This window comes from Hippoglossus hippoglossus, chromosome 5 (assembly GCF_009819705.1).
Source record: "Hippoglossus hippoglossus isolate fHipHip1 chromosome 5, fHipHip1.pri, whole genome shotgun sequence".
NCBI classification, from domain to species: Eukaryota; Metazoa; Chordata; class Actinopteri; order Pleuronectiformes; family Pleuronectidae; genus Hippoglossus; species Hippoglossus hippoglossus.
In genome coordinates this window covers 11,507,695-11,534,678 of record NC_047155.1, presented here as the reverse complement: position 1 = coordinate 11,534,678, position 26,984 = coordinate 11,507,695, and the positions used below count along the sequence as shown (strand labels likewise).

General features: G+C 41.0%; 3 protein-coding genes across 7 annotated transcripts in view; all 3 read right to left on the bottom strand.

The window, feature by feature from the left end:
* trim62.1 (tripartite motif containing 62, tandem duplicate 1) overlaps positions 1-13,689 on the bottom strand; it is a 40,871-nt gene extending 27,182 nt beyond the window's left edge. The window contains exons 1-2 of one of the 2 annotated variants that reach the window (XM_034584513.1): positions 13,560-13,689; positions 11,585-12,141 (exon numbers count right to left, since the gene is read on the bottom strand). In XM_034584513.1, the coding sequence (XP_034440404.1) occupies positions 11,585-11,992 (408 nt within the window). In that variant the 5' untranslated portion in view covers positions 11,993-12,141; positions 13,560-13,689. The other variant, XM_034584514.1, reaches the window with a different exon arrangement.
* Positions 13,690-14,650: 961 nt separating this feature from the next.
* Positions 14,651-21,441, bottom strand: tnfrsf1b (tumor necrosis factor receptor superfamily, member 1B). 4 transcript variants are annotated; one of them, XM_034584509.1, is made up of 10 exons: positions 19,935-21,441; positions 18,505-18,592; positions 18,044-18,169; positions 17,744-17,902; positions 17,041-17,134; positions 16,698-16,960; positions 16,483-16,569; positions 16,206-16,264; positions 15,038-15,577; positions 14,651-14,991 (listed from the first exon to the last, which is right to left on the bottom strand). In XM_034584509.1, exons 1-9 carry the CDS (start codon positions 19,983-19,985, stop codon positions 15,059-15,061), a joined length of 1,446 nt encoding a protein of 481 aa, XP_034440400.1. In that variant the 5' UTR covers positions 19,986-21,441; the 3' UTR covers positions 14,651-14,991; positions 15,038-15,058. The 4 variants fall into 4 exon arrangements, with proteins under 4 accessions (XP_034440400.1, XP_034440399.1, XP_034440401.1 ...); XM_034584508.1 differs by having other exon boundaries at positions 14,651-15,577; XM_034584510.1 differs by having other exon boundaries at positions 14,651-15,574.
* Positions 21,442-21,907: 466 nt separating this feature from the next.
* On the bottom strand, positions 21,908-25,621 carry miip (migration and invasion inhibitory protein). The gene is made up of 9 exons (XM_034584525.1): positions 25,254-25,621; positions 24,729-24,850; positions 24,172-24,271; positions 23,970-24,081; positions 23,814-23,893; positions 23,579-23,705; positions 23,387-23,483; positions 23,113-23,214; positions 21,908-23,011 (listed from the first exon to the last, which is right to left on the bottom strand). The coding sequence occupies exons 1-9, from the start codon at positions 25,495-25,497 to the stop codon at positions 22,886-22,888; spliced, it is 1,110 nt and encodes a 369-aa protein (XP_034440416.1). The 5' UTR covers positions 25,498-25,621; the 3' UTR covers positions 21,908-22,885.
* Positions 25,622-26,984: the final 1,363 nt, after the last annotated feature.

Here is a 26,984-nt window from a genome sequence, read left to right as displayed (position 1 = left end):
CAGAAGCTACTTAGCGATTCACCTTCCGTTCCTGAGGTTGTGACAGCAGCCTGCTGAGCCCGACGAGCCTCTACACAGCTCACACTGAATGTATTTTGACGGGTGGCCAGTTTAAATGCTTATACTCCAAATATGAAATTCGAGAATATTGTCAATACAGCAACTTGTGGAGTTATCAATCAACCTAAGAGCAGAACACTAATCTTGGAGAGGGTTGTACACCATCTCAACAGGACATTTACCTTCTTTAAAGGAGATGGTATTACATAGTGTCCAGAACAAACCACACGCTTCTCCTATGAGTTACTGACTGTAATTATAATGTTATAAATTATAATTCCACATTGTTGTGTACAGAGACCCCAAGTCAAACCACAACCTCCCAGTTCTGTTTAAGGGCACTTTCACACCTACATTGTTAGGCCCAGATCTTCTGACTTAAATGTGCCTTGGACCATTGTCCATACTAATGGACCAAAACTAAGTCAGACCAAAAGAGGTGGTCTCGGTCAAGATCGAGCGGTGTGAACATTTATTTGAGATAGTTGGGACTTTCGGACCAATTGCAGTGAGTTGAGACAGTATTAAACAATAGGAAATAAAGAGGTGGCAGTGGTTCAAAAGATTGCTTGTAGTCTTTGCTTTTTTCATTTGGTGCATTTGGCCGGAGTTGGTGATACTGGTAGTAATACAAAACATACAGAACACTTAATGTCAAGTATGTGTAGACGCACAATTACAATGTGAAAACAAATCGAACTGGATCAAACGTAAACAACGGAACAAAGACACAGTTTCATTTTTACTTCTGTCACTAACTGCTTCTTTGTTTTGTTTTCTGTCATTTCTATATTAGAATTAACTTTTAACAAATGTTTAAGTGCAAAATTTCAGCAGCAAGCACGTCTACATTTACATAATTGAAGCCCTTTCCTGTTTGCAAAGAAAGGGGTCATTAGTCAGCCTGGTTTAAGCAGCTATATTTGGAAGCTCTACCTGGCACAGCAGAAACCAAACACAAATGTAGGCTTAACAACGCGGATCTGGAGAACAGCAATTCCTGAGAACACCATTATCTCTACTCTGCTGCAGACTGACTTCATTCTTTGGACTCACTGGGTAAACACATCTGGAGAATGACGCTCAGATATGTTTGACGGCCGGCAGATTTTCTCCACAACCAAATACAAGCTTGTGTCATCTTTTAGAAAAAAATGACCTTCCTAGGATTAGTCAAACCTCTAATAGTCAGCATGTAGTGAATATATAAAACCGTGTAGCATGGGTCAGGCTTACAAATCACCTTTCGAAAAAACATGATGTGGTTGCATGCCAGCCTGGGCCACACGGTAGGGATAATATACAGATTTATTTGCCTCTACTTCGTCTTAGCGACATTGGTGCAGCTGGAAGCCATTCTGCTGGAGCTGTTGTGTATGCACTATGCAGGCGAGATTGCCACAGCTCGCCAGCAGCTCTATCTGACCAAATACAGAGCGTGTCTGCTTCTCTTTCACTCAGTCCCCTGACATCAAATAAATATTTGGGATGTACGCCTCTTTTGTCAAGTCACACTGTTAAATAACCGTCCCTTTCTGTAGACACTGGCAGTAGGGTACAGTTCTGTGAATTATAAGTATAGCCTCCAGTCAGGTCTGTGTGTTATTTAATTCCCAGATGATTCTCCAATCATTTACATATTGTAGCCTGGATCGTCATAATAAAAATACATTTCAGGCACAGGTCAAGCAAGGAGGAGTAAAAATAAATCTGTCTACAATTAATGTACGTCTTGTTTATACAGTGCTGACAATTTTCAACCTGCAAAGGTCGTCCGCAGGTTTCTAAAACTCTATGTATTGAATATGATTAAGATCAGCACTCAACACAATCTCTGATTTACTCCTAAATACAGGGGAGATGAGGCCATCTACAGAACAGTGCCCTGAGCAAACAAAACACTGAAAATACACAGCAAAACATTTTCTAGAGGGTGTTTTAGATCCAGACAAAAGTTTGGCTAATTTCTATTAACAGCTATCTGCATGTGAATAAATAGCTGATTTAACAGACTGTTTAACTGCAGACAGCCAAAGCCAGACGTGATTGGACAAACTGAAATGGAAACCAAAAGGCTTATGACCCCAAAACCTTGTCCCTCACCTACAGAACCTACATATTCACATGCACAATCTGAGACTACAGGGGAAAGTTGTTTTCTTTACTCTAGTGCCACACAGGCCCAAATCAAGCTAATGTCATGTGACAGGTTCAGTCTGCCTTGTTCACATTAAAATGTATGTTTTTGGACCATAACAATAAGACACTGAAGCAAAGAAACTGGATCCATGTACCATGAGACAGAGAGTTGTTCTCTGAGAGTGCTGTGGATCAGTCTTGTGGCATTTTGTACTGTCTCAATAAAAATCTTAAATTGAAACGTTTTCAGTGCCACTCAGTTGAAACATTTTAATTTCCAGGCATCAGAAAGATCAAAAACAAAAACAAAATGAATGCTTTTTCAGTTTTAGCTGACACAGCGTCGAGTCAATCAAGAAAACAACCTCTACACAGCTCTCTTAAAGCCTTGATATATTTTTTATGAAACAGCATTTGTCTAATCCACAAGATGTGAAATGGGGTTTTTATGTAGAGCAAACTCTATATTTCAAGAGATGAGCTTTTTCTTTCAAGTTAAATATATGTGATTGATGATAAGAGGGATTTTCTTACTTGTCTATTCATGATTAAAGCTGTAACACTTTACACAGCCCTCTAAAACTATCTGACAGCTTTACACTTTTAATGCGTGAGGAAAGCTCATTTGTTTTACAAGCACAGTTAAAGTGAGCCACAGTGGATAAGAACCTCTGCTAAAAACCTCAGCTGTAAACAGCTGCTGGAGCGGGGAACCTCTGTTAATGTGCAGACGGAGCGCGGCGATGAGAGCAGGAGCCAGGGCAAGGACAGAAAATACAGCTGGCTGCTCCCCACTGATTAGCCTGACCCTCCACCAACGCTAAATGCATTATGGGAAATAAACAAGCACTAAGAATATCTGACCAGAGAAACCTGGATTGGCCGTGCATCCCATTAGCAAGCAATTTAGGAGTTATTGTTAATGTGCATATCAATTATTATACAGACTAAACAGGCAATCATGGAACACTTAATTTATTAAGTTTTATTTGCACATTTTGCTTCACAGACTTACTGACTTTCATCAGGCGTTTTCTATTAAACTGATATTTGTTAAAAGCCATTATTTAACCAGGTTTTCTCTCACAGCTTTTCATAATTACGCAAAGTGTGGTTACTTATTTTGACATTATTTCTGTAATCCCGCAGATAACATTAGAGTCAGACTGAGCAAGTTTTACCAAAACCTGCCTGCCTGGCAATCATCCTTCCCCGTGCACGTGGATTGAAAGGGTGAGGGTCAAAGATTTGTTGGTAAACAGAAATACAGCTTAAAGCTACATCCATACCAATACGCTTTCGTTTTAAAACAGCATTTAAAACTAAAATATTTAGCTAGTTAGCTCTGTATCAGTATCACCTGAAAATGGAAGCAGATCGTCTACTCTGCAGTTGGTCTCATAGTTGCAGCAAAGAAAAATAACTAGAAGCAACACTAGTGAAAAGTTAGATAAAGGGTTGATATAGAAGGTGGAACTGTTACTAAAAGTAGGCATTTACAACGTTTTACATTCACCGCTGGTAGTTGAGTTGTGACTGATCAGAAGCAAATGCAGTTGGCAGCATCATCGTTTCTGTTTAGCCTGTACATACTACAAGGCAGTCCTTGAGCTTTCAAACTAAAACGTGGCCAACAGCATTTGAAAACTCCAGAAAAGTGAGGACAGCAGGTTTAAACAACAGGAGTGATGCATTTTAAAAACTAAAACGTAGTTGTATGAATGTAGCCTGTACCTCATTTGAAAACCAGTGTTAGTAAACATGTAAACATCTTCAGCGTCCAGGGGAGGGGGTGTCAGGTCTGAGTCTCGCTGATTGGGAGTTGTAAATGAGGGCTCCTATCTGCAGCACGTCTAATTAAATCATCTGCAGCAAATCACGGACACAGGGAATTACAGGAGATTATTGCCCAGCCCGGCCATGCAAAGACCCCCCCCGAGAACAATGGCCTGTAATCTGTGTTAATTCCCCAGCTAATCAAGCAATGCAGGGCTCAGTGTGGCGGCTGCAGCGGTGGGTTACAGCAGTTCACATCTACACCCCTTGAAGAAAAAAATCAAACAGACACAGACAAAACTAAAAGGCAGAGAATACTGGAATATTTACCGCTCTGTCTGAGATCACTCACCACTCATGGATTTTTAAACATTTACTAAGATTGTCTCTGCCTAAAAGCCAAAAGGCATTTCACATTCATCACTTTTTACAAGCTATTTTTCAACCCCCAGGGCAGTTGGAGAAAATAGCAACCATCTCTACAACACCTTTCTCTGCCTGATCTTTTATTCTTATTTAATGTGGTCTATTATAGCAGTGTCACCGGTCTGCAGGCTGCACTCCCTGCTGATCTGCCTCACATTAGGGAGGCCAGGGCTCAGCATTAAGCCTTACTTTAAGCCACGAAACTTTAAGGACAGCACTTCCCCTTTCATTTACCAAGATGGCCAGTAAATCTCCGCTCGCCACTGATCCCTCCTTTCACCCTCGGCCCTGCCAGACCAGTTCCAGCTTGCTCACCGCACTCGTGTGACCTGCTGCTTTTAACTAACTGCCAGGTACATGTCTGACTGCTGATGTCATCCAAGGTACAATGCATTCAGTTCAAATGAATCATCATACAGTCATTTGGTGGAATTTGTGTATTTCTACAGAAAGGGAAACACACATCAGAAAAAAACCCTTTGGAAGAAGAGTTGTACAAGTGTTTGTATCTGGAATATTCATTCATTTCTGGATAGTTGGAGGAAGTGGAGATGTGTTGTCCATCTACAGTACATATACAGGCTATCTGTCAGACTATGTGTACCTAATATAGTGGCAATTGAGAATATGTCTTTAACCGCATTGATGAGGTTCTATATTTGTTCTGAGCTTTGCTAATGCAGCTTTTCTGGACTGTGACTGTTTTATGCTACATTTCCCCTTCCCACATTTTAGAATTTTGCAGGGTTTAATATCTGCATGACTCATAATCGCCCTGTCTGTGCTATTGTAGTTATATTGTCTTATTTTGTCATTTTAACATCAATCAGTTTACTTCTGAATCCACGGATGGTATCAGTGTTCACGACAGACCAAATTATCAAAAACAATCAGAAAAACGTCATTTTCACATGCTCTGTGCTTTCTACAGGCCAATGAGGTTTGAGACACCTGTTGTTCTTTAATTATTTCTAAGAGTGTTAGTAAGGTACGTCACTTCGGGGAAACACTTGCACTTGTGAAATGAAAACACTTAGAAATATCTCTGTTAAAAGTGCATAAAATGAGACATTTTTACTTGCAAGAAAACATGGCATATTGCAAACTTACATGATCTGCGCAGAAGGCCTACATACATCTCTAATGCACTACAGATGTAGACATCTGAATCATTTAACTTAAGTGCAAGCCAATGTAATCATCTAAACAAGACAAAATGTTCTGTGCGATGAGCAGCAGCAGCTTTTCTTTCTCTAATCAATGTAGCTGTTCTTTTACAAACAGCATGGGCTGAAGTAAACATGCCCAAGCCCCATACATCATTAGTGGTATCAGTAATAAGTGCAGCCCAAGCTACCGCCTCCTTCTGGATGAGGATAAAATTATGCCAGCACTCTAATGGAACACGACTATTTCATCTTTCCCCATGGCTGCATTTCCACATTAACGGTGCCTCCCTGCCACACCACCCTCACTGACCGTCACACTGGACAGACACATTTGTTTTGGATGGGTGGTTTTTGGTGAGATATTGGCAGGGTGAGGGGGCTGCGACCTACCTTCCCTCAGAAAAAAAAAAATTGGTTACCAAACCAGATTTGAGGCATTTAATAAAGTACTTACCACAGAAACGAGGGGACGATTATTAAGAGAGAAAATCGCATGGGAGGGAGAATAAAAAAGAGACAGAGAGAGATGGGGTTGCTACAGGAAAGGAGAGCAGACTGAGGCGAGCCACAGGGGAGATGGCAGCCGTGGGTGCCCTTGAAATTGCCTGACTCATTACTGCAGCAGCACGGCCATGCGTGGTGATGGCAGGCTCAGAGAGAGCTCTCGGCTGCGCTCTGACAGTCATGGAGTGAAAGACAGCCTCGTTTTAAAACCACCAGGGGAACACTTCAAAGGCTGGCCGTGTTCATTCTGCCTTTTCAAACTACAGCTGCACTACAGTGAGGCAAGCGAGAAAAAAGGTTAATCCGTTTTCAAGATTAATCCGTGTTTGTGGTCTGATAAAGGACGAAATAACTAGGTATGACAAAGGCATTAATGGAAGGCAGCACGTGTGCATCTGGACACTGAGTGACAGCTCTGTGTGGGAGAATCATTTAATTCTTCAGTTGCATGGGTTTTAGTTGAATTCAGACAGGCATTGCTGCACAGCTGCCTGTTGCTATTCTTCTTTCACAAACCATTTATAGTGTCTACAGTGTCAGCAACAAAAGTTTAGTCCCCAAATATGAATGATAGCCATGAACTGCAGTCTTACATTCATTCTAATCCGGTCTTGCACTTCTGTCAAATAGGGCGCAAAGAAGTCCCTCGGGCAAGAAGACACCAGGAAGTGTGTGTCTAGCCCTGCATTACAGTCGTTGCACACGGCCCAGCGACGGTCTTTATCATCACAATTACAGCACAGTGGCTGCTGTAGCTTCCACTTTGTCCTCTGCAGGAGCTGTCAACCAACTTTAGGGCACAGTGGTGTGATAATAAGTGCACAGCTTCGTCCATCTCCAATCAGGGTTACCGCGATCAAGCCAACCTCTATTTAAGATGGAGACAGTACTCCTCGTGTAGCATGACATGAGCGAGTGTAATCTCATCGCCAATAACCTATGTTGTCTAAAATAAAGGCATCATTTACAAAATCATAAAGCACATACTTTAAGAGGTAAATACATTAAGCTTGGTCGATAAGAATGTCTGGCTCTTCGGTTAAAACCTTGTTTAATGAGTTAAAAGTTTTCACAACAAAATAATGGAGGATTAAAACTGTGAGTTTGTTGTGGTGTGAATTGAATATCTGGAGATATCTCGGGCTGATTGTGGCTCTGTTTAATGGTTTAGTTCAGGGCTTTCCGCTATTGTACATTAGGTTCAAATGGTATTTAGTGCGGTCCAATACGATTGGCAAAATAAAAGTCCTTCTACTCAGAAAGAATTAGTTGCATGTGAAATCTCGGCTCCCTGAACCGCGGAGCCACAGACAAATCCTCCTCGATCCTACCTTAAAGGTCCAGTGTGTAAGATTTAGGTGAAAGGGATCTATCGGCAGAAATTGAATATAAAATAATCTTAGTGATGTTTTCACTAATGGGTTTCATCTAAACTGTACAAATAGTTTTTTTTCTCTACCCTAGAATGGGCCCTTTTATATTTACAATGGGAGCGGATCCTCTCTACGGAGGCCGCCATGTTTTTTACAGTAGCCCAAACTGGACAAACTAAACACCTTTTGAGTTTTTATGACAACTGGAGGCTACCACAGGCTCTCTTTCATGTTTGGAAGCTGAAAGATGCAACTTCAACACTAAATATCAAAAAATTCTACACACTCGTTGGAAACGAGCAATTACTGTATTTGTTGGCTGAATGTTTACCAGATGTGTGCGTCACCCTGCGATGGTTGAGTGCTGATGTGTAAGTGTGTTACAGATTTGGCTGCAGGAGCGTTTGCGGAGGGAGAGGATGCAAACCAGCAGGAGGTAAAGCTGTCAACACAGCAACAAGACTCATGGCCTGAGGTCAGTGGACTGACATGCCAAGCTAAGTAGATTACTGCCTCCCACAGACCAACCAAACGCTGTACTCATCAGTGGACACTGGCCAACACACTATCAACCCATACAGACTATGTTGTCAACACAGTTTAAGCGGTGGTGGTATGACATAACAGAAGTGTGCAGCAAATCTAAACCCTGTGAAAAACTGGCCTGATGGAGAATCAAATCTAAGACTCATTTATGATTTACTCTCACAGAGTCGAGAGTTTCTGACACAAACACACAATGGTGACAGTGAAGTGCCTGACACAAAAGCGGACGCGTTGTTAACAACAGTGGTTCCGTTTCCCTACTCACAAAGTCTTTCCACATAAAGTTCTGCCATTGTTGAAATTTCCTGCTCATGTCCTATGGGCGTCTCACTTGAACTGTTCCCTACAATGCCCCCCCACACACACACACACCCACACAATTTTCTGGTGGTACTGCTCCATTTTGTTAGTTTTCGCAAGCTTTCAGATTAGGTGCACAAATATGGATGTAATGAAGGCAGAAAACGGACAGAAGGCTCTATCGGTATCTGTACAAGTGTCCAACGAGCATAAATGAGTTAAAGCCTATGTAATTATAAGCCATGAATGCACCATTGTGAAATTATGCATTCATAGTTCAAGTGCTCCTGATTACATGAGCAACCAAAGGAATTCAGCAGCTCTGGGTCATGTCCGACAGTCTGTTTGTCACCATGGTGAACCTAAGCAATAGCTCTGATTGTGAAAGACAGTGTTTACCGGTGTTGTGTTGAGTGAAGAAAGCTGAGTAACAACCGCAAGGTGATGTAGCATGTGTCATGTGCCATTCTGCTCCACCACTGGGTGATGAGTGAATATGATGTAACCTTTACTGCAAAACACTGCTGGGAAAATGGACAGACTCATCATTACTTGGCAATTTTAACTGCAACGTACGTTTTGCCTCACCATCTCTGTGAACTCTTCTTAAAGTGTCAAACAATCCGACACAAAGGCTCTGGCTCTCAATCTACCAAATGCTTAGCCTCTTGTCTACCAACTTTCCCACCCTACAAAAACTCTAAGGTTCATTTTAAAAGAGGCCACCAAGCTGGCACGACATGTTCCCCTCTGGTCCAGATATTCAAAGCACTGGGGCTGATTGCTGCAGCACTTTAACACATCCTCCCCATGTTGTTTTGGCACTTCAGTAAAGCATTGTCAAGCCTCATGCAAAAAGGGAAGTCAGTGCCAAAAGTGAAGCTAGAGCCTGCAGACACAGCTCTCTATCTGACACACAGCTTTTTCCTGATTTCTAGAGAGAAAGGGGAAATAATAATGAAACTTGTGAATGGAAAAATATAACACGGTTTTGTTTACATGGGTTAAGACCAATAACAGGTTTAGACACAATCCTAATAATGTTAACTTTGTGATCACTAACGAACATGACAGAAAAGAACTGTCAGACCATCTGCTGCCATGTTCTAAAGTGTGTTTGTCTGGTAAGGTGAAGACATTACATAACAAACAATCTCATTTGTTGATCTAAAACGACGAGTTTGCCAAGCTCATCATGAGACATGCTTGTTTCCGATGGGGCCTCAGTGTACTCGTACGGTCTTTCGGTGTTGTAGATCTGGGAAGCCTCGAGTTCCTGCCAGAACACAAAATACCAGATCTCTGCCTTGAAAAGAGCTCCAAGCAGAGCTGGTGCCCAAAAAGAAAGAAACATGCTGGGCCTAATTATTTCTGCTCCAAGATTACACGGTTTTGACCTTTCTCAGGATTTCAGCACAGCATCTGATTGGGAGATTAAAGAAGAACAGCATTGATGCTCACAGCACTGCTAATTATATTTAATGCAGAACAAAGACGTTTACAGCTGTAGCTCTGTACTACACACTGATTGTCTGATGAATGTTGAATGAACTAATTGTAAGTCGCTTTGGATAAAAGCGTCAGCTAAATGATTTGTAATGTAAAAATGTTCATATGTTGTCCATTCATTGAATTAACTGTAAATGTTTTTTTATTGCTATTGTTAATTATCTCCACCAAAGAAGTAATGTATTCAGTGCTGTTTATTGGTTTGTCTGTTCGGAGGATTATAAGAAAAATGACTGAGCCTGTTTTATTGAAACGTGGTGGAGGGTGGGGTATGGGCCAAAGAAGAACTGAGTAACTTTCTGGAGCAGATTCAATCACTTTCTTCAACATGCTGAGATCAGGAATTTGCCTGTTACATTTTGCCCTGACCAATAAGAGAGTAGCATATCCATTACATCTGCAGGAGCTTCAATAATGGCTGCTTAGAGGAATTAATTTGATAAATACAAATACAACAATTAAGAGTTATTACTTTGTTTTGTTGAGCTGCAAAGTTGCACAATTTAATCCACACTTCAGTTTTTTTGTTTTTAAGTAATGCCCTTAATTTTCATCTATCTTACAATGTTATGTGAACTTGGTTGTTTTTCTAACAACTTTTAAAGAGCACAACACCAAACTGAATGAAGATGCCATCTCACTGATATAGTCTCTGAAACCAGAGGTACAGCTAAATGTAGTGAGTTGCCCTGAGCTGCAATGAGGGAGCATAAACTTTGCAAAACTTCACATCTGATTGTCAACAATCACACACTTTGTTGTGTTCAGCTCACTGTGCTGTCTGCCTAGAAAACTGCAAATCAAATGTCATTTTACGCTGCACAAAAATATCATGAATAACTCATGGAAATGAGGGCGACTACATAACGTTTTTATGTGTGTTTCTATGCACACTGGAGTAAAGGAAGAACAGGATAAGGAGCTTTGTTTCACGATTATTGGATTTTGACTCTGTGGGAATGGAATTATCCAAACAGTGAGAGGAAAGAAAACACTGAACCGCCCCAGTTAATGTGGAAAATACGACACATCAACATGAGCTTCATAAGGAAGTTCATTTATTCAAAGCCGATGTCATGAAAAGTTTAAAGCCTCATTAGGGGATTTCTGACATTTTCCGCTCTCATTCAAACTGACATGGTAAATGTCATTCACTGGTGAGTCAAGATCTCTGCATTGAAGAAAACCAAATTTCTTGACTAAGTAGATTCCAAGAATTTTGGGGGCATTTTGGGCCGAATTGAAAATAAAGAGATGACAGGAAGCAAAGGGAGAAATTGATATGACACTTAAGTCCCCTGCCAGCCTCAAACCATAAATATTGCATTTTTCTAATTACCTAAAACACTTCTAAAACACAAATAAACTGAAATACATCTATACTACTTCAATATGTAAGTAAGGCTGAGGATAAGTAAGGCATGGGAGGCAATATAAAGGCATGTTTACCGTAAATCCGGTGTTAAAACAAACAAAAACTCTTTGTCGAGTATGCAAATTAACTGAACTCACATAAGAGCCAGGTGATCAGAGAGGAAGAAAGTAGATACGTCTCCTTCCTCACCACTTACTGTACCCACAGAGCACAGAATCCCCCAGAGTGCTTCAGTGGAGCTGCTCTGTGTCAGTAAAGGCTCTGGGGTTGAACTGCCTGAGCAGCTCCCAAAGGGTCAATGAGTGCAACTGTCTGAATGTGGCACAGAGTAGCTGATGTTTTTTTACGAAAATGTCAGCCTCACCCGTGCTAATGATCTGTCACTGCGTGTATGTGCTGCTGCTGACCTGTATCTCCTCGTAAGCCTCGTCAATAGTGGTCACTTGGTGCTGTTCGTGTAGCGCCGGCTCGTCGCAGAAGAAGCACACCAGACTCTTGTCGGTGAGGCAGAAGAGCTTGACCTTCTCGTGGTCCTTGCAGGGATAGGAGCTCCTCTGGGCGTTGAGGATGGCGTCCAGCGGGAAGGCCGAGTAGCGCTCCACAATGTTGGACAACTTGAGACTCGGGGAGAGGTGAGGGTCGGCGAAGGTCCTCCGGCACTCGGGACAGTCTCGCACCCCGTGAAGCTCCTGCCTGCTCCAGTGCTCGGTGATGCACTTTCTGCAGAAGTAGTGCTCGCAGCCAAAGCTGACGGGGTCCTGGTAGATGCTGAGGCAGATGGAACAGAGGAGCTCGTCCTTCAGACAACAAGCCATTTGCAAAGACGAAGACTGAGCGGCATCTACGAGGGCAATGCTCTGAGGCTGAGGGTTCTTGGTTTTAGTTTTCACTTCGATGGTTCACTGCCATGTACGTGTCCACAGAAAGGATCTTCAGGAATCTTGGGACTTTACTTTTATTGTGTCTGTAGAAAGATGATAAATAACAATGATAAAATTCAACTTATCTTTTACTAGATAATAAGCATTTGGGGCATGGTCAGATATAGTCACAGTGGAGAAATCATTAACAGGAGAAGATTCTCTCAGTTACATATTAACAAAGTAGAGTTCAATGAAGGCCGACTCAACACATAATCTTACTCAGAGAGATTTCAGTGTGATGCAGAGCACGTTTCCCACGGCTAACATTGGTTACCTCTACCAAGGCGGTTATGCTTTCCTTGGAATTTGTTTATTTGCTCGGAGGATAAAGCAAAAACTACTGGATGGATTACCATGACATTTTGTGGAAGCATGCTGAAAGTGTCAGGGAAGAACCGAGTACATCTTGTTGTGATTCCAGAATTATGATTACTTTCCTAAAAATTGTGGCAGTTTCATTTTCACCCACCATCATATCCACAAAATCAGCAATTGTGGCATCTTTGAGAAATTGACTTTTTATCTTATTTCTTCATGAAAATAATGCAAAGACAGAAATGTATGAATTGTTACAAATGTCTGTTTTCTTACAGTAACCTGCACAGTTGCACAAAGTTATCCTGGTTCTGGTTGACTTCGTGGTTTTTCCAACACAATATGACCTAAAAATAAAAATGCAAAACTGACAACTAACATCTTATTAAATATGAATATTTGCTGTTATTTTTTTAACAGTTTTTAACAGTTTCATGATTACTTTTCGTGATACACTAAAACAATCTTAGCTTTTAGGGACGTTGGTGACCAAAACACATAATTTAAAGACAGTGACATTTTAGAGAAAATAATTGCCTCAACAACGACTGACAATTCAAATGAATGTTAGATGCAGCCCCACTCGAGAGCACGTGTAATCAGGTAACTTGGAGTTTTGCAACATTAAATAACTGAAACAATAACATTAATCTGGAGCTGAACTTTTGTTTTCGCTTTGCTGCATCATGTCATTTTACGGATTCTGGCCTCAGATGAGTGTCTGCACCAACCAACAGGCAAACAGGGAAACACCTGCAGCGGTGTGTTCTCCTCCCTCCTCCCCCGGTGTTAACGAGCTTCCTTTTAAATCCCCCCCCCCCCCCCGGTGGAGGGTCTGATGCAGGTTCCCACAGGACAACGAGCCCCTCAGGCTGTTTGTGCTGTTAACACGTGGGGCTTTAAATGTCTTGATCCACCTCTGTAAACAAAAAAGACCGAGCAGGACCACGACACCTCCAGCCCACAGCGGGAGGATGAGAGGGGGCAGAGGCAAACACACAAAAGGAGGCGAAATACTAACTTAACAAGCGACTTCTTCAAAACATGAACCCGGGGGGCAGTGTGCGAAGGGCCGGGGTGCATTCATATGACAGTTCACACGCGAAGGAATGGATGGAAACAGAGGAGAAGACACTCAACTCACCCGCGTCAGCGCAGCGACATCGGTGGATCTGATACGAGCCTCTTTCAGGAAGGAGAGCAACACACAGGGCAACAGACGGAACCAACGCTGCTCGGCCATGGGGGTGTGCGTTTATCAAACACAGCCATTACAAGGTGCCTGCAGTTTGGGTATGGATATGAAATGTCTGAAATATGAGTTAAGATTTATTCCTCATGTGATTGTTTGTGATTTGGTGAGTTAATATAAATCCTAACGAAAACAAATCCACGTCTCACTCCCCGTTCTAACGATGGAGTGGCTCAGACTTCCCCGGTTAGCATAGCATGGTTAGCCACCTCGGTTTCAACGAGCTAGCGTGTTCAAATAAACGAGACAGGAACCGTAACGTAACCCGTGAGAGAAAATACACTGAAGATAAGAGCAGGAGCTGCCGCTGAAATAAACTGTCACCGTCCACGGGGACGTTTCTCACGAGCAAGACGAGAGAGAAGCCGCAGCAGCTGCCGTGTCCATCTTTGACCAGCAGGTGTCAGGGTGGTCCGCAGGGTGTCCACAACAGGTGCGTTTCCTGACAGATCGATGCACGTGTTTATCTGCGATGGACTGAAAGTAAAGATCAACACAGAGCTGAATGTACTGAGTCTGTATCTGCTAAAAACACATCCAAGTAAAAGGAGTAGCCTCAGTAGGAGGTCTTTGATATTTGTATACAAAGGTTTTCATTATTTCTACAAATGTCCCCAATATTTATTTTTCACAAATGTCCTCAATATTTTTGAAAATTTCCCTCGATATTTTTTACGAAGGTCTTCAATTTTGTTCAAAGGTCTTCAATAATGTTTATATACGTGTCCTCAATATTTTTTTCTACAAATGTTTTCAATGTTGCTTTTTATACAAAGGTGTCCAATGTCTGTTTACAAATGTTCCCAATATATTTTTATACAAAGTTTTTCAATATTGTTCAAAGGTCTTCAATAATTTCTACTGAGGTCCTCAATATTTCCACATAGATCTGCAATATTTTTCACAAAGGTCTTAAAAAGTCACAAACAACGCTTATAAGTATGAAAACAACTTAACAAGTCCCAATCATTTTACACAACAACTTTGTGATTTGTAAGTTTATTCTACACAGCTTCATAAGTTCATAATCAAGCATGTAACCTTTTGCATCATACTGTATATTTCACATTATATAAGTTGTACATCAAATCATGATAAAATACTCTTGTAAAAATATGAAAATATAGATTTCTACCACTTTTGACCCTACTCAAATCTATATGGCCAAATTTTCATCCCTTTTTCATGTGCAATTACTTGTACTTCCGCTATGCCACGAATGTAGAGGCAATACTCACAACTTTATTTACAGTATTCTGTATATACATATATACATAAACAGTGACAGCAGTATGTTTTTGATATGGACACACATCATCTTGTCCTGATGAGAACATACAATCCTACAGGTTGTTTTTAATGTTAAAAACAAAGTATTTCATTCACACACATTAACTTGCACTGTCCTGCACTGGCGTCAGCGGGTGTTTGCCATCTTCTTGTTGTGGACTGCTAAAGGACTCCTCTTCCTCTCCAAAGGGGAGGTGACTGTCTGATTCTGTTAATTGTGTGACGGACGGTGTCCCGCAAGACCCGTTCCCAATGTGGAAAGTGATGTTGACATTGAATTGGGGATTGGCAGTCAGGGGGCTGATGATCTGGGGGCTGGTAGGCTGAGAGGAGGACTCTGAGGGGACACTGGGCTGAGGTGTGACAGGCTCTGTGTTGGAAATTAAAGTCATGGGCTCTGACACAGCAGGGTATGAATTGTCTAAAGCTAACGTGGACTGCAGAGGGCCGATGGAGTCGTGGCTGCCACCGCCGTCTGTTCTGGTTGAAGTGTCGGTGTAGTTGCTGGACTGACTGTAGTCACTGCAGGCTCCCGCTTTGTCAAGTAGAGACTGTTGTTCTGGACACGTAACTGTGAAAGACATCAGCTGCGTTTCCCCCAAATAACTCTGAGTGATCTGCTGTAGAAAAAGATTTATTATTTTAGTATAAATTACGGCCACAACTACAGTCAATGGCCACTTTATTAGGAACATCTGTACAGTTTAATGCAACCCAATGCAGCTGTTCTGCCACAAAGTCCACTCTTATACCTATAATGTTCAGAGGTGTTGATTCAATTCTAAGTTTTATCCCTGAAGTCATAGGTCATTGTGACAGTGCTTAATTATATTCAGATGTATTTTCCAGATTCAGCCCCCTCATATAGGACATAGAATTAACTTCACAGTTTATTTAATGTGTTCCAATACACAACAACCTTTAACTTCAACCTCAGAAATAATCATGTAATTGAATGTACACATATAATTATAATAATAATAAATGGTAATAATGAGAATAATAAACTTGAATGTATAGCACGTTTCTTAATCATGTCAGATAATAGAACAATAAAATAGATATAATTATGTAAATAGATAAATAAATAAAATTAGTCAGTGTAAATAAGTGCCAAATGTCAAACATTTTAAAAAGATTTCATAAAAAGTTCAACAAAAACAGAGTTTTTCTGTGGGGGCAGAGCTTTTGTATTGAATTGTGATGCATATTTTCACTCTCACAGAAGAAAAGCAATAGATGACTCACTTTATCATCACTCTCACAGTTTCCATTTGCATCTACTTTCGGGTGAAATTTTTCAGCATCTGGGAAAAAAAGCAGAGTGAACATGCAGTTAACAATGAAAATTGATGTGAAAATGTTGTACAAATATGTCCTGATAAAGATGTTGCCAAATAATGGTCATTATTATCCTGTATTTCAAGTTGATACAGAAGATAAATATAATGTAGATACAATCAGCTTTTTCCAAAAGAACTAGAGAATAATTAATGTCCCTTTTTTTTCTGCAGGATATAGTTACCTTTGCTCCTTACTGCTTTACAAAGGAATACCAGAATAATTATAATGAAAAGCAAAAGGAATCCAATGACTCCGGCAATGACGGCAGCTAACACAGAGGTGAACATGGACAAAAACAAGGGAGAGAGAGAGAGAGAGAGAGAAATATTTAATACTAATTAGACCTCACAGTTTTTGCATGATGACTGCTTAGATACAGCAAATCAATTAACATACCCAGTGAAATTCCAGGTGCTTTGTATGGTGGTAGGCTAGTTGTTGAATGGTTGAATACTTCCTTTGAAACAGATGCACTGACGGACAGTGTGGCGTCTGAGATCGCTAAGACTGTGCTCCTTATTGTAACTGCAGTCGAAAACAAAGTGCCAGGGTGATACCCTTTGGTTGTGTCTGGAAGCAATGTGGATATAACAGCCCCTTCTTCACACAGGTTGTCGGACACAGCGTTGCCTTTTCTAGCAACAGCCTTCCCATGACACCTGTAAGGAAAACAAAGCACGAGGTCAAAGGTTTGAGTTTCTAAAGAGCTGAGAACAGTGTGTGTCCTTCCTTCACTCACTCCGTGTGAGGCCGACAGGGGTCCGTGAAGGAGCTTGTGTCGGAGAACGTCCCATTAGGACACCGTTCACACCTCACATTTGAGTTCGCCGTCCCTGACAACAACATGCATCATCACACTTTACATCTCATTTTACTTTTATGATACATACTATATGTAACATGGTACAGAGCTTAGATACAGACGTGTTAGCCACCACTAGTTCAGGCAGTCAACTCAAGCTCTAATCATGTGACATGCCGCACTCTGCACAATCCTCTATTACAAACACCCTCCCAATTTGGCATTCTATTTAAGCTGCAAAGATTTCCCATCCCTCCCTTTGCTTGTTAATGTCTCTGTTGCCCTGCGTCTGTCTCTTATTGCCTGTCGATTCTGCCCCTCCACCACCCCAGCATCCACCTGTAGGCTCTTTATTCCCATTATATCTGTGTAATCATATCTGGGGAAGAGAAGAAGTCAAAGCCTAGACACCAAACTCCAACTATGTTCGGCTGCTGCGATACACATTTCAAATGTGGGTTCACTGACTAAACTAATGACAAAAATATTTTATAACAACATGCTGTCTATAGAATCACCGGTAGATTGGTGAGCAAGAGCACATTTTCTTCAAACTGTAATTGTGCTGTGCATTATACATTTTCAATAAAAGTTAAACAAACGGATATGTGAGGTGATTGAAAAGTAGCGGGCGCTGTACCTGGCACAGAAACTCCAGAACCAGCTTTACATAGTCTGTACGTTCTACATTCTGCACAGTAAGGGTCATCAAATTCCACGATGCAGTACATCCCAGGCTTGCACACACACCCGGCCCGTGTGGTTGAGGAGCAGTTTTGGGCATATTGCAGACCTTTATCTGGTTATATAGAGAAAAATATACGTGTTTCAGACAGTAAATGTGTTAGAAAGTTGTAAAAAAAGTAGAAGCAATAATTATAAACTGCTAAATAAAATCATTATTATTTGTGACATGGAGATTTGAAGTGCAGCTACTGACATGGTTTGCATATGCGACAGGGTGAGCAGTTTGGAGCGTAGTTCCATTTCTCCATGTACTGGTTTGGGTCACACTGTTTACACACACTCTCAGTGGTGTCAGAGCATTTCTGACTCAGTCGCTGTCCTGTTATAATATATACAACAATGAATCCATATTAATACACATCAGTCACTGATTTTCTTATTACCCACCTTACAACAGCACATTGACATTGTAAGTCCACAAATCCATGAACGCACTAAAATATAAAGATGCCCTCTATGCCCTCTATGCCCAAGCTTTTACCAACAAGGTTGTCTTTAGATAATTTTTTTTTTTTTCAGACAGGACACAGTTATGTTTTTCAGTATAGTACTTTGATATGAGTATCTGTACCTTTTTTTTAAATTTAATTTTATTTTTCTTAAATGAAACTTTAAAAGTTGCACTCCTCGCTGTGTTCACAGGACAACACTTACCAGGGGGGCATTTCTTGCAGCATCGATTATTTACCACGTACTCTGTTGTCGAGTTGCGACACCTTCCATCTGAGTCTGGTCTATAGGGCTGAAAGCACAGCGACAGAAACTGAGATGATTTTAGCTTATGCTAGTCAGGGTGAACACGAAACGCCTTTTCTCATAAGTTCCATTAAAACAGCTTGGATGCCTGTTCAAATAAGGTAAACTGAGTAATTTTAAAATACGGACATCTATACAATGTCGTGTCTGTATATAGACATGTATCTTCCAAACCCTTCTCCTTGAAATCCACCTGTTCAGAGGTAAACTATAAACCTTTAACCAATCTATAAGCAGCAACAATTTAGCCAGTGGCTAAGAGGAAGCAAACAATTTGACTGATAAATAGTTGACTTTTTTATTGTACCTGTCCACCCACACCTGCACCCGCTTGTTCCCTTCTGGTAACACCCCTGGCCTGAGCTGCAGACGTGGTCAAACAGGCAGCCATTGTTCTGAGTCTGTGGGAGGGACATTTCACTTCTACAGAATCTCCCCTCTCTGTAGGGGCCCACTAAAATGTTTTGGCAATAGGCACACATGCATCCTTATTGTAACAACCAAAACCTCACTTGTTCTCTTTTAGCAAAACATCATATCTACAGTAACCACAGCATTGTTGTGCAGAAAAGGTTCAGGGCTCAGTAGCTGTTCACACACACACACCTGTCCTGTGCATGCTCTGAAGGGTTCTCACCACAGTAATACCCTCCAATGACAAGCAAAAGTACGATTATGCTGACAGCAGCAGAGTATTTCTCGTATTACAGGAAACGGATGATCAACCTCGAAGCCCTCAGTTCCGAAAGCACACACGTCTTCTTTGGTGTGACGCTCCATAGCACAGGCAGCAAAGGTAAAGATAAACCTGAGGGAAGCCTCAAGTTATTAGTTACCGACGGTAAAGAACATTCTGTTTTTTCCTCTTTCTCAACCCCTGGTGCCAGGTCAAGTGCTAAGTGATAGTGAAAGACAATAGAGAGAATTGCTGCATCATTTCATAACCAGCTGTCTTAACAATGAGAACAAAACAAAATATTCAAGCTGTTTAACCACATTAATTATGTGTGACACCGCCACAGTATGACTGTAATTCTGTATAACACAGGAACACTCACTGATAATGATACTGAAAAGGAATGTAAGGAATGTCAGGAGGAAATTCTCTTTTTTGTCTTTAGGACAGGTGACACTGGTGCATTTTATAATAACATGTTACAATTTACAAGTAAGGCAAACATCATTTGACACTATTCTAATACTGATGTTGAAAGTGCCCGCTACTTCACATTCCTTAGGATTCATTCAAGTGAAACTCAAACACTTCCCAAATCCCTAAATAAACACCACAAATGCACAACCGACTGAAAGACAAACACAAAGCCTACCGTGGTGGTTCGGACACACAGCAGAACCAGTAGTGCCAGTATTTCCTTCATTGCTGATGAAATTAAAGACCGGAGAGGACACAGCGACCAGCGTGTGTGTTGCACTGATAATGTTTTCAAGGCGGGCCCGACAGTCTGTGAAAACAGCTAGAGCAATTTCCTCGACCTGAGTCAAGTATTTGTAGGAAGGAAATGAGCAGGCAGGCGCTACCTCTTACTCACTGATCTGATGTGAAAAACCATTATGAGGTTAGAGAGACTTTAGATGAGGTAAATAACTGATGCTGTATACTTGATATCTACTGGATAATCACAATACTGTGAATTTCTAACCGACTTGTGTCTAAGGGGAGTTAACATGTCTTTCTGAAGTAATAGAAAAAAGCTCCCTGTCAGAAAGAAAAGAGATGTCCACAAACTACTATAAATTACTTTTAAACATACAATATACGTCATCCCTATAATAGGACACACCAAAAATTAAAACTGGTGAAGCCTTTTCACAGTGAATGTTTTTAATGCCATGACAGAGAAAAGCACTTTTGAATTTAATAACATTACCAATGACTCAGTTCCATGAAGTGTCCTAGTAAACCCTCCGACTAAACCAAAACCAAATACAATTTTGGAGTCCTGGGACTTTGGTGAGTTACTTCTGTTGCAAAACCAGCAGTAGCCAAAAATACTGGTCCCACCATGGTCAATTCATATCTCATTCATTAATTATTATAGTGTACGGTATTTTCTGTATAATAACAAGCATACAAGTACAAGTGTGAAAATTAGTTTATCCTCCATGCTCTTTGTCTCATTCATTTGTATGAATAGGTGGACAATGTTCAGGGCTCACTTTTTGGCTATGAAATAAACTCAGCAGCAGAGGAAACAGGAAGTGGACTCACTTATACTTTCTCTTCTTGTTTATAACCAGACAAGTCCAGATACAGTGAAGTCCCTCAGAGCCCAGTTGTGTGTGTCAACTGTTCGACATTGGTTTTGTAGATTTTTGAATTATGAGGACATGATCCCTATCTACTCTATTTAGATTCTAAAGTACTCCTTCTAAATTTGAGAAGGAGTACTTAGGAGACGACGTTCATGCCTAAGGTGTCTAAGCTGTGGTAGGATAGTGTAGCTGTTATAAAAAAGATAAAAAGAATAATTTCAACCAGAAACCCTGTGTGACTGCCTGGCAATACTGACGTGTTACTGAGAAAGCCACAGAAGCCCACCTCACCCATAACTACTTTATTTTCGTCAAAAACTTTCCCCTTATAAATACGCCCAAGTACAATCGCTCATGTTGTGACCGGTTTAATGCCCATGTGTTTCATTTTTTTTGTTCCTGTATAAGATGCTGACATTTCATTTTAAAGTTTCCCCTCCCACATCCTCAATCTCTGCTACTCGAGTCGAGCAGTAGCAGCCCCTTGCTCTTGTACTTGTGTGTGTTTATTAAATAACTTCTTATGATGTGATCGGTATTTGACTTTGTTGCTGTAGTTGAAACTGTGTCATGTAGAAGTGAAATTTCATGTGTCTGTGGTTTGGTGCACTGATCTCAGATCCTGTACATTAGTGTTGAGTAATTATTAGGATTTTTAAATAATAAAGTTTGAGTCAGGTATGAACAAACTGCCTGCTTATACACTCAATTTTATTGCATATCGGTTCAGTGCAGATCATTCAAATCATTGCTGTCAAATTAGTGTTGAACTAAAATAAACTAAATAAAGGAAATGTAATTAACTTTATTTACAAATGTATTTTTTGGGGCTTATTATTGCCTTTTTAATGGATAGGACATAGTAAGCTTGTGAAAGGGAGAGAGAGAGAGAGCGGGGGAGGATATGCATAAGTGGCCGTGGGTCGGAATCGAACCCGGGCCTCTGCAAGTTGAGGGGGCAGCTCTACCAGGTGAGCTGTACGCAGCACCAAACTTTATTTACTTAACTTTTACTTTATTGCGCTCATAATTTTTCTTGATTTTATTTTAACACACCCTGATACATTTTCTTCAAATCCATCGGCCTGCATGACACAAAATGGAACATTTACAGTGATGGTGTGGATGGCTAAAGTATTTGACATGAAGTATATGTGGTTGTGATTTCCTGTGAAATACAACACATGTATAGCACCTACTGCCTTTGTTTTTACTGTCTTCATGGTACCACAGTGAGGAAGTGTCAAAGGAAGTTAAAAACTAAAATACGTTTGAACCTGGTAGCCAAAGTGTACAGCTGGAAAGGGAAACAAACAGGCGTCTCCAAGCAACAGACATGACTCAAAACGACTTCCTCTGTATTGTGAGATTTACAGAGGAAACTCAAATTGAACTTTTAGGAATAATGTGGTAAACTATTTTCTTTAATCTGGGGCATAACACCTCTTGCCTGGCATTCATGAGGCCGACAGTCACATGTAGAGCTTAATCTCTTTGGAAAAATTATGACATTATCTATCCAATGTTTTTTGTTCAAAAAAATCTAATGTAAGCAAACACATTCCCTAGAGACGGAACAGAAAGGCATTATCAAAATGATCTGTTTACAAAAAAAGACGAACAGATCGTAGACTGTATATAGAAAATAGACTAATGTCCCCCATCCTCTTTTTATGGCATCAAATAACTAATTAAAGCCAAACTTACTGGACAAATGACCACTTGCACAAACATCGGTGTAATAGGAACTACTGAAAATGATGGAGACCATCAAAATGTATTTGACATGAACTTTGACGGTTTAGTTTGGTCCATGTCCCATCCACTAACATAGAGAGGGCTGGGTTTATCATCTATACTGCAGCCAGCCACCAGGCATCAAGATGCTTTGGCTTCATTTTTGGAGAGCTGTCATGTCGTCCATCATTATCCATGGGAAATCCTCTTGGATGGTGTCTAATGGCTCACAGTATAAACAATGATCACTTAAAACAGTTTTCATTCGTCAGCACCCTGGGTACGATGTGCTTCCCATTTTATTCCTGGGAGAGAAGTGTTGGAAGTTGTGACGTGCCAACTTTGACACATTTGATATCTGGTCAGAGATCTGGTTCACAGGCACAGAGAGATTCTGAAAAAATAATATCACCATCATTTGAGAACTTTGCCAATTTTGATGTTGTGAATAATGTTTTGACTTTGAGATGATGTAGTTAGCCTGCAGTGTCTCACCTCAAGTTCATTGTTCTTCGTATTCAAACTGCTCCGCAGGTCGAGGCTGCTGGGTGGTGGCAGGGTGCTCTGACCTGTGTGGGACCAGCCTGAGAGACAGTGCTGGAAAAGATTGAATAGATCCAATAAAATGAACTAGAACAACAGCTGCAGAACTAGTCACGATCAACCCCTCCCATTTCTGTTCCTGAGTTAGGACATTGATGGCACAGTTAATTAGTTGACAATTAAAAATCATCATGTAGTGGATTTTCAAATTAAAACTCTTACTCACCGAAGGTAACCCCAAACTATCAGAAGAGTCAAAGCTACATCGCCGGTGGGCTTTGTACTTGTAGGGTGGCAAGAGAGTGGAGCGAGGGATGCTGACCCTTTAAAATAAAAGAGTGCGTGTATTTTAAACTTAGTTATACTTTTGATTGGCTTTAAAACTGTACGCAACCTCTGAAAGCACGGTATGTGAAACCTGATAAGAGCTGGTTCAGCAGTAGTGTGAGGGTGGGAGGACTTGGGCTTTTTGCAGACAGGACAGCACTCCTGATGGTGAAGCGGGACAGGGAACAGTCTACTGTTAATCCTGTAAGAGAATGTACCTGGAGAAGAGGTAAGCAGGTGGAGACAAGAGTTACTTCAAGTGTCGTGAAAAGAACAGTTAGAGAACTGAGAATCGTGGTAGCATTCAGATAAAAGTCTCTTCTTACACTGATGAGTGTCTGTGTTGGCTTCGGTGTCATCCTTGTCTGTTAGCAGCGTCAGCCCTGAATGGTTCTCCACAGATAATCTAGGAAGAGACCTGATTAATAGTGATTTAATAAAGGTCAATTTGACACAAGTGCAGTGAAAAGGGAAGCACTCACTCTGCTTGTGGGCTGTGGACACACTCATCCTTGTGTAGCGATCGGAAATTGCGGAGATCGTTGAAGAATTCATCGGAGCGCTCTACAAACGTGTCCTCAGCATCAAGGACTCCTGAGAGGAAAAAAGAAAATCAGACATCACCTATTGGACTATGCATAGAGTATGTGTTTGAAAGAGATGTACAGAGAGAGACCAATGTACCTGCTATCCAGTCATATCCAAGCAAGGGCTGCAAATGATGCCTGTCAGACACAGGGGTTTCTACACATTCGTCAAATGTGACTGGGCTCAGCTCCTCACTCTAGAAAAACGAATATTGAAGAGAATCAGCTGTTAACAGAATAATTCCCTGTACTGTAAAACTTAAAATCAATCTACACAAAAATGATGTTTAGGGTGTTTGTCCTGTTGTTACATCTGCATCTCTTCCCAAACTCATAAGAGTCATCATTTACTGTAAAAAAACTCCAAAAGTAGCTCCAGCAGCTTAATTTAAGTTCTCTATGGAGAAATGTTAAAAATGGTGCTTCCTGAAGTCTAAAATTAATCTTGTATTTCCTCTTTGGTTAAATACAGCCCCGAAACAGTCCTCTGATAAATGTAAGCTGCACTCTAAGGTGCCTGGGCGACTGTCAAACATTCAGAAAGGAAAATTTAGCAGATAACGTTAACATTGGACAATTACACTTCACTTGGTTGTCTTCACAGAAATTTAATTATGTTGATAATGTTGATCTGAGTGAACATTTTGTGCTTACATCTTCTTTGCGGTTCTTCACTAAACAGGACTTGGTCATGTGTGATGTTGTGTCCTGCAGCCTGTCCTGGATTTGAAGATGTCTTTCACCGTCATCGAGAATGTCTGACGAGTCCGCACATTGAGCGGTCTGCGACGGTGCAGACACAAGGGTGTGCTTGATGCCTGCTTGTCTCTCGCATGTATCTGATGGAGATTCTGAGGAACAGACGAATCCATCAATGATTCAAGAATTTACTAGTCATCACTTGCACACCTCACGATGTGGATGTGCAGATGTAGAGTCACAAAAGAAAAACAACAGAACAACATGATCTGATATTTTATATGAAGATCAATATTTTCAAAAACGACATTTTTTGTTTTACCTGCTGAATTTGGTACATGCCAAAAGTTTGAATAATACTGTAACGCAATATGAGGACTTGTGGACGACAATGGAATTCTCATCAGGCAGCTAACTCTGCTCGCATCAGACTTCAGACCGGTTTTATGCACTGAGCCTCATTGTGAACTGTTTAATTACCCGCAAATCTCACGGTGGGTCTGGTGAGGCCGGGTCTGGTGAGGCCGGCCCTGGCAGGACCACGGCCTCCCTCGGTCCCAGGCACCGCCTCCCCGGGCTGTCTCCTCTCCTCAGCCTCGTCCTCTCGGTCCCTCTTTCGGCTGCAGCCGCTCACACGCTCCAGTTTCTCTCTCTGCTGCTTCAGCCGCTTCAGTAGATCTTTGTTACGCTCTCGTAGAAAGTCCGCTGGTTCGGTGGAAGACATTTTCACACGTTAAACCACGTTTTGATCCCGTTGATCGAGCCGCAGGTGAAACGAACAGCTGAAGTTTCGAATTGAACCCGGACTCCATAACAACGCGTTGACAACAATGATCTGATTGGCTGCGAGCGTTCTACGCTGCTTCCGGTGTAACCGACGGAGGTTTTTCTTAAAGGGACAGACACACATTTTACATACAGGACATGGTGTTGAACAACAGAGGGCGCGTTTAGTTAGCCGGAGCCACTGGAGAGCAGGAAACACAGGTCATACAGATGATCCTTACCATACAGATGGATGGATGATGAATGGAGGGATGAATGGACGGGCGGATGATGGAGAATGGAGAAGAGATTGATTCTTATCTTAGTGAAATTATACCATAAAACTGGTATCAACTTCTTTATCAAACATAACTTAAGAAAAGATGAGCTTAATATGAACTAAAATAATAATTCAGGTCTTACAACAAAAATGCACAAAAGCCAGGATGGGGTGTGGTAGACCTGTCATAATGAATGACCTACTGGCTATAGGTGAGTGGTGCAAATGTCTATCAAGTCAAGTGTAGAAAAGATGTGAAGTGATACAGCTTGGAGCCCTAGGACAGTTAACACCTTTGCCAGGTTTCTGATCCAGTCTTGATTACAACAACCCCAAACACAGCCAGAGTCATACAGAACTATCACCAGTGACAAGAAGAACGATGTGTTCCCACAGATTCCTGGTCTCATCATGGAGTCAGACACTGAAGCTTCCAAAATCCACAGAAGACCTGTTGGAAGTTGTCCAAAATGAAGAAGAAAGTATAAAAGATAAAAGAGCAAAAATATGCAGTGATCCATTTCATACTGGTATATTATTATTTATCAATGTTTTCTTAATACAGACTCAAATGTAGCAGCTGGTCAGCCATGGAGTGGATTAATGTAAATTGTTAAATACTCAAGCACAATAATCAAAAGCTTCAAAGTTGTTCTTATTTACAGAGCTTTATAGAATCGTAGACTTAACTCAGTTACATTCCACTACTGACTAACAACCTCCACTATTAAAAATATCGGTGTGCTTTAAGTCAGATGTATTTATTTTGTCAGGTCAAATTGAAGTATATTTTATCAACTAGAACTCAAGTAGATAAAACTAAGACCCCCACAGTTTGTTGAAGATCTGAAGGAAGCCTTTGAGAACTGAGTTGAGTCAAAACAGCACCACTGCAGCTCTCCACATAAAACCATATTAGGTAGAAAGAAGGAGTAAATGTCAGGGCAGGCAGTTCAAATAGGAAACTCCTACGAGACGGCTGCAAGAGGTGCCAGGACAAAACAATAAAACATGGGATAACATGAAAGTCCAGAAGGTTTTTATCAACAAACTTATCCCATATATTTACAACCCAGGATCATCCTTTTCATAATAATTGTGGGTTGAAATGGGAGCCAAAATATAAATGACTTGTTTAGAGATTTGCAGTATGTGGAGACACACTT